The sequence below is a fragment of the Helicoverpa armigera genome, chromosome 19 (genome assembly GCF_030705265.1).
Source record: "Helicoverpa armigera isolate CAAS_96S chromosome 19, ASM3070526v1, whole genome shotgun sequence".
Taxonomy (NCBI): domain Eukaryota; kingdom Metazoa; phylum Arthropoda; class Insecta; order Lepidoptera; family Noctuidae; genus Helicoverpa; species Helicoverpa armigera.
The window spans coordinates 3,039,341-3,052,678 of NC_087138.1; the positions used below are offsets into that span (position 1 = coordinate 3,039,341).

At 35.1% G+C, this 13,338-nt stretch overlaps 1 protein-coding gene across 4 annotated transcripts in view; it reads right to left on the reverse strand.

Annotated features, from left to right (window-relative positions):
• Window positions 1-13,338, reverse strand: part of LOC110380829 (ras association domain-containing protein 10) — a 138,578-nt gene that overhangs the window by 2,111 nt on the left and 123,129 nt on the right. For all 4 annotated transcript variants that reach the window (XM_021340946.3, XM_049841339.2, XM_049841338.2 and 1 more), the window contains exons 3-6: window positions 12,511-12,544; window positions 1,306-1,450; window positions 710-837; window positions 30-247 (exon numbers count right to left, since the gene is read on the reverse strand). In XM_021340946.3, the coding sequence (XP_021196621.3) occupies window positions 30-247; window positions 710-837; window positions 1,306-1,441 (482 nt within the window). In that variant the 5' untranslated portion in view covers window positions 1,442-1,450; window positions 12,511-12,544. The remainder of the gene's footprint in view (window positions 1-29; window positions 248-709; window positions 838-1,305; window positions 1,451-12,510; window positions 12,545-13,338) is intronic.

A 13,338-nucleotide genomic window follows, 5' to 3' on the forward strand; every position in this document is an offset into this window, starting at 1 on the left:
TAATGTTGGGATGTATCGTTTATATCTACCTTAACTTATCAAGCTGTTGGTGTATAGTTCTGCTCTGATGCTGTATGACCGACACGAGCCTGGCTGCTGGGTCCTCACTCCTGGCTCGTGGAGGGGGCGTGGCTGCTCTTAAGCCCCGCCTTCTCCGTCGCCTCGCCCCGCCTCTGCTGCCCCCGTCACTGTCACGACCAGAGTCATCTTCACCTCCAGAGGAGACGCGACGAAGGGCTAAGCGCACCTGAAGCAAGAAAAAAGGTGAGTTTAACAAGAAGTAAGGCTCTGGTGAGTAACGTAAGTAAAAAATAAGCAACTACATAGGTATAAGTTCTAATCCATAAACGCATTCCATAATTTCTTATTTTAACTGCGAACCTGTGGAATATCGGTAGGTTCATATCTGACGGTCGACTTCCTACGGATCGTCGATTAGGTGTGTATCATTGAATGTTTTATCGCACGTTTGTCTGTTTGACGCATGTTATGTCAGATATGTACCTTCCCTAATGCTAAGAATGGAGTAAGGATGCATCTACACGGTACAATTAGCTTGCGAATTTAAAAAATGTAGGTACAGGTCCAGCGACTGGCGCATGTACCAAAGCGAAATACACACCCGCATGCTCTTGTCACTTGCGCATGTTAACTTGCTCCAGCTACATGCACCGTGTAGATGAACCCTAAGTAAAAGGGAGTAACCAACCTCATGCCTAGCGTCTCCCCAAGCGGCGAGGACATGGAGTACTGGAACATCAGGTGGTAGTGGCCTTTCGACTCCTCGCCACCTCTCAGCCAGCACCCACTGGCCTTGTTCGCTGACACCACCTCCAGCTGTGAGGAAAACATTGGTATTGTAAGTTAGAAGGCATCTCGCGATTATTTGGAGTTCAAATCGGAGATTTCTAAGTTTCCTTGCGGTAGAAAAAAACAAAAAAAAACTTGTATGTAGGTTAGACATAAAGATGATGGATTTACTCTTAAATTAATTTAATATGTTAATTTAGATAACATAACTAACGTTAGGGATATCATAATACTCGTATGTATACTCAATATTATAAAGCTGAAGTTTGTTTGTTATCTTCAACGCGCTAATCTTAAGAACTGCTGTTAAGATTTGAAAAATTATTTCAGTGTTAGGTAAATGAACCATAATCAATATAAGGCAATCTGAACCGAATGATTACCTATCACCTAAGTAGGTACATAGGTAGCTACTTGTAAAAGCGATATACTTCAAACATTATGATTTTTTGAAACATCTCCAAAGACCAGAAAGAAAGATTCTAAAGTGCTCACCTTCAGGCGCGTCTTGCAATGCCCTCACGATGTCAGCACAAGTGGTGTGAGACCTGACCCCTCGCACCCACAGCTTCTGACCCCGGGCGAGGACTCCCACCTCCTCATCACTGTAGTCTGATGATGAACCTTCCATGATGGTCACCTGTAATGGATGAAATTCTGTTGTTAATTGAACCTTAAGAAATCTTAGTAGATGATAGGTAATGCCATTCAGATATACCTATATAAGTAATAGTCTATTTTTATAACTTTTGGTTTAAGCTTCGCAGTGAAATTAACCTAGGATTAATTTTGGCCAATGCAACATGATTATTAAAAACTGCTGGTAATTAAAATACATAATTGAATACTAATTTCAAAGTAAAATAGTTGTTGCGGAAAAACGGACGTTGACCTTATTGGCGTTATTACAAAAAAGTTAAACTTTATAAATATAACTGTTTGTTTCGTTTGTTACATAGGTAGGTACAATAGAATATAAACGGCCCATATAAGTGCAAAATCGTGTCAGACTGTACCATATAAAATAAAACCTATAGTTACAAGTTACTAGACCAAACGATATATCGCATATCTTCATAACTTCATAAAACAAAGAACTAAAACACTAACCCTAAAAAGCTATATGACTCGCCAAACCCATTTTACAATACCTATAAAGATTATATTAACCATAAAAGCATCCATATAATACATAAACAACCAAGGGGATAGAACACAAAGGTACGGTCTACAGTTTCGTCGGAAAATTCTCGAGCTATCAAGAAAATAATGGTTTGGCAAACTTTCCGAACGAAACACGTAACATTGCATAAGTTTGCACAATTTTGGTGCCAGTCAGTGGCAAGGCTGGCGGGTGGGGTTGCCAGGAAACAACCCATTACCGAGGTTGGGGTAGCTTTTGCATGTAATGCACTCGCGAAATGGATGTCGATTAGATTTCGGAAATATGTATTTACATGGTAAAAGGGTAGGTTATTTGTTTTGGCTTTTTGGCAACCCATTTTGAAAAGCTAAGCCGTGTCAATCTAATTGTATTACAAGAATCTTTTGATTTGTGTCATATTCTTTCATTGAGCCAGCAGTTGCTTAGCTTTATGGTGCAGTAACGTATCTTAAAGAAAATGTCATTCTTTTGCTCCAACTCAACATGTAAAGCATTAGGCAGGTATGTTTCAATAAATAACGCTATCATCACAATTCCACGAACTGAATTGACAAGTAAAACGGACAAAAGTTCAATGTGAATATAGGTAGCCAGCAAAGTCAGTAAATCCATAAAACTTTCAAAGCCCTTAACTTCAATTAACAACTAAAAACGCTGATAACCAACCCGAACCACAATCAAGCTATACAACAAAAAAATTACATAACAAACCCTTTTACAGGCTTCCAGTAATTGTAGCCTAAATCACGAATAGCGTGTTGCCCCATTAAGCCTACATAACATAATGTTTGTAGACGCAAAAATCCATACACTACCATATATTTCTAGGAACTTGAAAATGTGGTGGTAATTTGGGGTGGTTCGTGACAAACTACCATTAGGAGTTTCCGCCACCCTGCCGCCCCTATTTTTCAACCCCAGGTAGGGCGATGGCCGATGTTTTTATGTTAAATATTTTCTTATGGGGTGTCTGCTTTTTGGCGCCGATGGTCGGAGGTATGGTAAATCGTTGAACGAACGAACTTTTGACAAAATTAAAACGAAACTGGGCTGAAAATCAGCACCTCATGACCGTCAAACAAATATTTTTTTAAATAACTGCAAGTGTTTTCCTACGGATTTTAGACTTTCAAAATGTGCACGAGAAACCAAAATGTAGGTAGGTATGACAGTAACACATAATCAACGAATAGTCTACATATTCAGATATAATTCCATTTACACGATCGAAGCAAATTCCTATCTTTGTGCATAAATCTTCCTGATTTTCAAATGTAGGTACTTACGTAGTTTCAATATAGTAAGTTTTAAAACCTTCATGATTACGAAATCAGGAAACATAGCTACACAAGAATACATACACTGGCAATATAATAAGAACCATCTTGTTGCTACCGAGTTAATACATGTAATAGATGTATTAAGACGAGTTAGGAGTAGCGAGCCACAAGCTACGGTAAGCTACGCCTACCGCTATTACGTTAAAGTGATGTGTTTTTATCGATAGATTAGTGGGATTTATCGATGTTGCTACTTGATAATTACTGTGGCATTAGTACTTGTTAGGTGTGCTTAAGTAAAGTGAATGATTAGTGCTGTATATCTTTTTTGAATAAATCATGACCAACGTCATCATTCTTCTGTCCTTATTCCATTTTTTTTTATTTGGGGTCAGCGCAGCAAGATTATTCTAATAATAAATCGCTACTAAAATTATGTTAAAGCTCACGCTAGCACACTTTAGACTGCTTTTTGCGTTAGTGCATGTTTCCATAGAATGGTTTTCTATTTTCCTTATTTCACTTACTGGCTCTTATTTTGTACCTATTTAGTCCTAACATGGCGTTATATCCTAGTGTTTAAAAATCCACCTTTGTTCGCAATATCGATACTCTTTCCCATCTCTAGTGCGCAAATTATCGGTAGTCCTTGCCCGCTATAATAACAGACCAAACGCCGCTGCTGCACGCAAGGACCAAATGAATTACGTGATACACACGAACTTATAGGATAGCCAACGATCTATACTTAATATTATAAAGCTGAAGAGTTTGTTTGTTTGTTTGTTTGAAAGCGCTAATCTCAGGAACTACTGGTCCGATTTGGAAATTTCTTTCAGTGTTAGATAGCCCATTTATCGAGGAAGGCTATAGGCTACTTTTTTATTATTATTATATATCACAAATGTAGCCTTATCTTATGTGCTAAGCCCCACAAAACCGTTGTAATGGTTTGACTGTGGGGTCAGTGAGTATCCTTAATAACAATTTTACTTATAACTAAATACTATTTAGATAATTTAACTTGCAATTACATATACATATAATCTTAAATAATTTCTAAATAATATAATTTTAATTTACGCTTGAATCTTTTTATATTAGTTTCACTCCTTATGTCTGCCGGCAGACTATTTAATAGATAAGGTATTCTCTTTTTTAATGTTCTGTCACCAAAGTAGTTGGTGACTCTGGGTACATTAAATCTACCAGCAGCCATAGATCGTGTATTATGGTTGTTCTTTACATAAGTTAAGTTATGCTCTTGGATACAGTGGTGGTTAACTAATAAAAGATATCTATGTTTAAGAGTAATTGGTAAAATTTTGCATATTTTAAATAATTTTCTATAGTCTCCTTTACAGCTGCTTTTAGTTTTTTTAGTAACAAGTAGTTTTAAAAATCTAATTTGAAGGGCTTCCAATTTATCTAAGTTAGTTTTGAATGTTAAACCATAGCTGTCAAGAGCATAGCTCATAATGGAATCGACTAATGACATATAAATACATCTTAAAATATTAATAGGCACTTTAAAGCTTAGGTGGTACATTTTACTCAATAATATTCTTAGTTTATTAGAAATGTAGTCTACATGTTGTGACCAGGAAAATTTATCATCTATTCTCACGCCAAGGTAAGTAACACAATTAACTCTTTCAATAGGTTTACATTTACAGTCCAGTAAGTTATTATGGTGACATGTATAATCATGGGTAAATAAGGGTGGAGTCACACTATTAGATTGCAAATATGGTGAATGAATTAACATTAGTTTAGTTTTACTGGCGTTTAATATAATGCCATTGTCATGCGACCATTTAACAACAGCGTCTATATCTTGTTGAACTAACTGACAGATATCGTCTATGTTAGCTCCAGAGCGAAGTATGCACAGGTCATCTGCGAACATATATGCAGAACAATGCTGCAGCACTCGGCACAGGCTGTTCACGTGCATAAGGTAACAAATCGGTCCACATCCAGAGCCCTGAGCCACCCCGCTCCGCACCTCGACTCTGTCGCTAAGAGTATCCTCCACCTTCACACATTTTATCCCGGTACGGGCAGTAGTTCCCACGGGATGCGGGTGAAACCGCTGGCAGAAGCTAGTGCCAAAATAATATTTAACCGACTTCCTAAAAACGAGGATGTTATCATAGTCGTAAGATCAGCAGTCAGTAGACATAAGTTTGTGAGGCCAAAACGACGATATTGTAATTAAGTCTTAAAAATATAACTAAAAGCGCGGACCCCAAGACTGCGGTAAGGATTTAATTTAAAAAAAAAAGGCAAAGTCAAATCATTTATTAAATTTAGGCCTGTACAAGCACTTATGAACGTCAAAAATATAACTAAGTTTGATTCTGGTTGCCCATTTCATAAGTAGCTTCCTATAGTTCCTATCAATATTCGTCAGAATCTTTTTTCAACAGGTTCATTTTACTAGGATTGTAGAAATTATGAAATCGATATTAACTCATTCCATCTCCCAAGTTTCTGATTTCATCTAGCCTTCGTTTATGAAAAAAAAGATAGCTTGATACACCTATTCATCATCCTCCTCCGAGCCTTTTTCCCAAACTACGTTGGGGTCGGCTTCCAGTCTAACCGGATGTAGCTGAGTACCAGTGCTTTACAAGGAGCGACTGCCCTATCTGACCCCCTCAACCCAGTAACCCGGGCAACCCAATACCCCTTGACTTAATACCTTTATACACCTATTCATTCACCTGAAAATTATCTCACCGTTATAAAAACTTCTACCGTAAGTTATTTTTCAAGCGCCATGAAAGTCCATAGGTAGGTAACCTAACCTGAGCAACCTGATACGTAATTGGGTGTTACCTTCGTGGTAACCAATTACCGAAATTGACAACCGTAATGGTTATTTTGGCTATTTATAGGTGCTCTACCTCTAGAGTGGTGTGAGAAAGATTAATGCATAGAGAGGGAAACTATATACTTAATTAAAAGTTCATTAAATCTAGAGCTACTGAAAAAAACTTTTGAGTAAGCCTATAATATAGGCACTTATCAATGATAAAGGTACCCATATAAAATTTTGTATAAAAGATGCAATATGCACATAATTCAACAATATACCAATACTTATTGTAGTTTTATTGCTCCACGCATGCGCTATAACTCCTAAATGGCTATATACTAGACTAACTTTATCTATGGTATATATTTTTATGCAGCCGGGTTCGGGCTGTCTACGATTTTCGTCACTATCCTGGAGTGGAGGCTACGCTGCGGTCGTGAGCCTCCATTCCAGTCTAGCCAATACTCAGTTGTTTAACATAAAATAGAATAGTGAAATTAAAAAAAAAATACAGCCTTTTATTTTTATATTTTTCCTGTATTTTTTCTCGTTATTGTGTGTGTACTCAGAGAGCATAAAATATAAATAATACAAATCTATACTAATATTATAAAGCTGAAAAATTTGTTTGTTTGAATGCAAATTTCAGAAAAAACTGATCCGATTTAAAAAAAATATTTCAGTGTTAGATTGCCCATTTATCGATTAAGGCTATATATATAGGCTACTTTAATCCGGGTTGGTGAAGAAGTTCCCACTTAATGCCGGTGAAACCTCTTGCAGAAGCTAGTTGATAGATATATCTCTGATTATATTTTTTCACACCAAGAGACATCTGTTCATGCGTATATTAAGATATATCAAATAGTGAGTTACCTACACCTTATTTAAAATTCGCTTGTCAATCTTTTGATCCGTAAACCTTACATAAAAATTAAGTATTGTAAACAAAGGAACATGAGTTCATAATATTCATGGATAAATGAGCAATTTGGAAGATCGGTAGCAGATGTATCCCGTGCTAAATTAAAGGGTGTGTGCCTTTAATTTCTAAGAAACGAGGTAAAAACTGGATACTAAGCAGTATAGTAACTACTCTATTCATATGCTTATTTGTGTTAGGTCAGTAATTTCAAAGCTAGTAAAGTTTATTTAACAAATAGTCGATAAAGAAATCAAAATCAGCAACACTCGTGTTTTTAAGCGCTGTTTAACCAGGTTGCTTTTTTTTTAAACTAGACTGTACAAAACTAAATTTCAGCGGTTCATTCTCATTTCGAAAATACTCTCGGTAAATGACCTTTTCAAATTAACACGTTCAAGCAAGCAAACAGACAAACAAACTTCAGCTTTCTAATTTTAGAAGACATTATTTATTTATTTATTTATTTCTTATTACAGGTACATTATATGTTCTAGAAGGTACAAAGCGTCCAACAAAACTGTATACAACAGTTTGTCTGTTGGATCAGAATTTTTTAAACTATTGACTTAGGTACATTGGTATTAAATTAGATTAGTACCACCTTGTTTTTTTAAAGGAATTTAAAAATAGACATCTACCGGCCCCCGAAATATACCTAGAACAATCAATTATAACTGACTAACTACCAATTTAACTATACTAAAAATAACTACCGTTTCTTCATCACAAAGCCTTCTGGGTATTAATAGCTTCAAACTAAAGGCACCAGCTCCCAATTAGAGTAATTCACCCGTTAGTGGCACGAGTCAAAAATTATCCTCTCTTATTAAATTTCTAAGAACTGAACCGATTTTTGAAGATAATGGCTTTAGCGATTGGGTGGGATTTTCAGTTTTTATTTTGGTTTTTAGAGGTACTTAACTTCGGGAACGAGGTGTGTTTTATCTTGTTGAGACAGAGTTATGATGCTATTTAAAAATACAACTTTATTATTTTTGACTACCCTGCGGTTTCACTTGTGTCCTGTGAGAACTTATTTTTTTCTAGTTTTCGGTTTCACTCGCCTGCCGTGGAAACTACTGACCGTACCGGGACAAAATATACTATGTTACTTGGGAAGTCTGTGGCTTTCCAACAGTGTAAGAAATTTTCAAATCGGTGCAATCGTTTCAGAAGTGCCTTTAGAGAACAAATAAAAAAAACACCTTTTTATAACAATAAGTAGTACAAATGTTGTTATTTGACCTTTTCTTTCTTAAATGCATGATAACTGCAAATTGCATCTAACAAATAACGCACAACTTTTTCCCAAATCATCTTGTCACACAGTGATGTCGCACGCCATTACATTTGTTTTATCGATATCGACATTTTCTCACGAATTCTCATTACATCGTCATTAAGCCCTTATCTCACCTCAACTGTACTTAACCGCTTTGATACAAAGATATGAGGAAGTCGCAGCATTGTTTACTAAACCGACTCCCATCCGTCTAGCGATCACTTGCAAAAAGGTGGCACATGGGGCCTCTGAAACAGCGGATTTATACAAGTTTTAGAAAATAGCGTACCGCAGAAAATTTCAAGTTAAACAGAATCCTTTAATAATTCCATTTAGGTTGTTTGTTAAATATATTTAAAATAATGTGGAAACAGTATGTAGCCCATTCTTGTGGTATGAAAAAAGAAAAATGAAAAAAAATAATACTAAATCAACATAGAAAAAATTAATCAATAAGAAGTAATCCTAGAAAAATATACACATGTTTTAAATTAAAGTAAGGTAACATCTAAGTATATTATCCATTTAAAGTAAGTATTAATTATCCTTAAAAGCAGTCTGAATTTATTACCGCAACACACATACACACACATTTTACTTCCCGCTGGTTTCATAGCCCCACCCGGCCATCAATCATTTGACGACGTTTTTCGTAGACATAGCGTACATCGATACCATGTTTCACTTCCCTATCTGTATTGTGAACTATTTTACTAAGAACTGGTTCCAGAGACAAGTGCAGTGAGAAATCATCGACCCTTTAAGGAGAGTAAAAAAAACAAAGATCCCGAGGAATTAAGAAAATCCTCTTTTTCGGAAAGTCGGCTGGGAAGTTTTTATAACCCCTATTTGTGGCAACACATTAGGTATCATATTTTGGAGCCGTGTCACTAGTAATAAAGTAATATTGTTTTTGATGATAAAATTATTGCAATTGACGAGTGTAAAACTACTAGGTACTACCTATTTAAAAATAAACATATATCAGTTGATTATGATTGAAAATTTTAATAAAAAACAGCTGCGATTTGCGAGTTCAGAAATGATCGTTCTTTTATATAGTTGGCTTAAAAAAGCCTTATACTTTAACATTTAATAATTACTATCTCATTAATATTTTACTATACAACCATTACACTTAGGACAACAAAAATAATCATATCCCATGATAAGAAAACACAAAACCACAACATTTCCGGGCGGGCGACACGTAACAAAAAGCAGACAATAACCAGCCGTTAGCAGTAACGTTACCTCATCTGTTACATATGGATTACAGGAGCTAACCGACGATTAACTTAGAATAGGTTAACTATTGGTTCGTGAGTAACTGTAGCATCTGTGATGGGGTGTGGTACAACGTATAAACGAAAAGCGCAAAATAGATATGGGAGTTAAATTATCATTATAAGATATAAATAGTTAATAGAATCAATAGAATCATAGAATCAGCGGGCAAAAGCCGCGGCAAAATCCGCGACTTCGTTCGCGTGAAATAGTGACTTCCGGCAGATTTTTAGTTTGATCAATAGATGGCGCTATATGTCCGGAATACATTTTATTTCATTTTTTTTTTGTAATTAAAACTATCCTATGTCCTTTCTCAAGTTCCGAACTATGTCTGTACCATTTGACAGAGTTACTTTCACATTTATAATATTATTCCTCAAGAAAGTTATAAATAGTTTATAGAATAACTGAAACCTTTCCACTGTTATTGCTAAAATTATGACTAGATTTCACCAAAATAATTCACAACAAAAAATGTGACATGTCAACACAGATTAGGCAAGGTTGCAATTATACGACCATTTCAGAATGTTTGCACGAAAATTAATGTTGCATTTTTTTTTATAATACGCCATAGGCGTTGCTTTTGTTTCATATTTCCTAACAAAAGTTTACAAAATCTTAACTTGATAAAATTTTCAATTGAACATACTATGCTATCAAGAATATGAATTTCAAAATCGCTTTTCTCTTCTAACTTACACCCAAAATACAAGATGTTTCTCAATCGGAACACAATGTGCTAGGAAGTACACAAACAAACAATACTACACACGGTCACACGGGATGTCAATGCGTATGCGCAATAATTTGTATGTAAATTAGCATCGATTAGAACAAAGCTTCCAATACCATTGTGAGATTAACGAAGTAATTAGTAACTCTTGAGAAACATTTTTTATCTAACTGTATTATTTTTTATTGATATTTTTACGAATATTATAGGTAAGTAATCATTGAAAAATTGACAGTCGTTACGGGTAGTCAGAAGCCAGTAAGTCTGACACCAGTCTTAACAAGGGGTATTGGGTTGCTTGAGTAAATAATGGGTTGAGGAGGTCGGATAGGTAGTCGCTCCTTGTAAAACACTGATTCTTATCTACACCCGGTTAGACTGGAAGCCGACTCCACCACAGTTGAGAAAAGGCTAGGCAGATGAGTTGTAACTTAAACGCTCTGAACCTATTTGAAAAATTCTTTCATCGTTTTGAAGCATCATCCTCGAGTAACATAAGATGGTCAAAAACAGTTTTGATTTTACCTATACTTTAATTCAATTAAATTATTTTGTCAGTCTGATACCGAACAAGTATCTCATCGTAGTTACGTGTGTACTGCAATTCATCTTCATACAAATTTATAAGCCCAAATCAACTATCGGTCGATTAAAATTTTGTAGTGTGAACGCGCTCTTACTCACTAACACAAAATATTAATCACATTAACTAACATTGTGTCACGCATGTATGTATAACCGACATCGTACATTGTAATATTTTTTCCACATTCTTAGTGCACGTTACATTTAATTACTTCGCATTATCTCAGTCGTTAACATAGCGAGTTAAGTAATTATAATTACTATTGTTAATTAAAACTTTAATACGGCGCTGATGATATTTGAATTCTTAATAAATATAAATGTATCTTAATAATACTAATATATAATACAATCTTAACATAATAATACAATTTTTAATTTAAACCAGCTTTTCAAGCACTCGGAAAAACGACAAAGAGTAACCTATGTATATTGTCCTTATATACTTTAAATCTATATTACTGCTAAGTTGCATCAGTTAGTGCATAGTTTATAAAAATTAACAAACTTTCATACATCTATCCATCCATACTAACTTTATAATATATAACCATAATAACTTTTTGTTTACAATATTAGTAGGATTTTATTTTAATGTTGTAAGAATTGAGTGCGCATCTTTTGTATTGTTATATTTCGATTTCAATCTTCTATGTTATTCTTCTGTCTTCTGGCCTCCTCTTCTTTGCTGAAAGAGACTACATTAAGCTGTGGCATCAGGAAATTCACGGGCATATACAAAACTCCTGTGAATTCTCCCAGTGCCAAGACTCAACGCAATCACATCTTCTTTCCTCTTCTCTTCTAGAACTTTGCTGTTAACCCTTACGTAGGTATATTCATGTACCTTTCACCTTTACTAATTAACGGCCTAAAGAAACTGTGAACTAAAAGTATACAGTCCAACTTCTTAGAAATAACTTCGTAATTCATATGAGCTTAAAAAAAACACTATGGACTAACTTACAAGGAAAATTATATGAAATCCATCTTTTTTTTAAGAACTCCTGTAGAATTTACAGTGGCAAGAATCGATAAATGCTATAAGGAGACCTATGTTTTTAAGATTAGAACTATTGGTTGACTAAACCTTATTATCATAATGCTACTATGGTGACTTATCTCATACTTAGACAAATGACTGTCGTACCTACCCACCGTATCGTTACCACAAAATATTTTCGCACTCAAGTAAAATAGTTCTACGCGACAGTTTCGACAATTACTTACAGTTATCTCATGGTGTTCTGTCACCGCAAGTTTCCGTAACACCCACTGCACACAATTCCAGCAGTATTATGGTATTATCCGCAGTTTTAAGCTTAACTATCCAAGTTTGTGGTTGGCTTTGACAACTATTATGGAGGTAAAGTGATTCTCCGTTAGAATGGTCTGTCTTTTATAAGTAACTGAGTTAGACTTAGTTTTGTAGCTTATGATAGGCCTTATTACATCTATGAAAATTTCCACCCATTTGCTTGCATACTAGTAGATTTCCGCACGTCCGTTTTTTTTTCCGCTAAAAATGTGTCGCCCGGAGAAAAACCGAGTGTGTGTTACGTAGTTAAGTTTTTGAAATACCTAATAATAAAAAATTAATATTCATAACTTACCTCATACGTAACTGGTATCCTCTGCTGTTGTTATCTGAAACAAATAGAAGAATCTGTCAGAAAAGCTTTTTCCTTCAAAATAAAACAACAGAACTTAAAATGTCCACTCTATCAATACTCCCAGAATTATGGTTAATTCTTAAAAAAAGAAACTGCAATTGATATTTGGGCCCAAATAACGTCTTTTACCTATTTATCTACGCGGGTGTCAAAAGTAACTTATGTTAAGTTTAGAAACACAGGCTGCCTAATGTATGACAGAAAATTTTCGTAAAAGTAAGTAACTATTTGAAAGTATGTATGTATGTGACCCCACAAAATATTTGGGTTAAAAGTTCATACGCTTGTGACAACACGAAGCAACCTATTTCAAAACGATATTCAACAAACAATTTTCAAATAACAGTATTTACGTTCACAAACCATGTTATCAATAGATTTAATTTATTAGTTTCTCACATTAATATGTATGAAGCTCTGTTTACACAGTCATTAGTGTCAAATTAAAGCAACTCATTTGTATATCTCGAACTGTTCATATTTGTTTAATAGACCACTTTGTGGTACAATTTTGAAACAAGGACGGTTTGAAATACGGGGATATATATAGGCAAATGTACCGTACTGACTGTTTCCCGCGGTTTCACCTGCGTCCCGTGGATACTAATTCCCGTACCTGAATATAATCCGGCCTATGTCGCCCTATGTAGCTTCCCAATGCCAAAATATGTTTTTAAATCGGCTCAAGACCGTATAAAACAGACAAAAATAAATCGAATCGAAGTAGTAAATTCAAGACACTAACTGTAGATACTATGTAATGTAGGT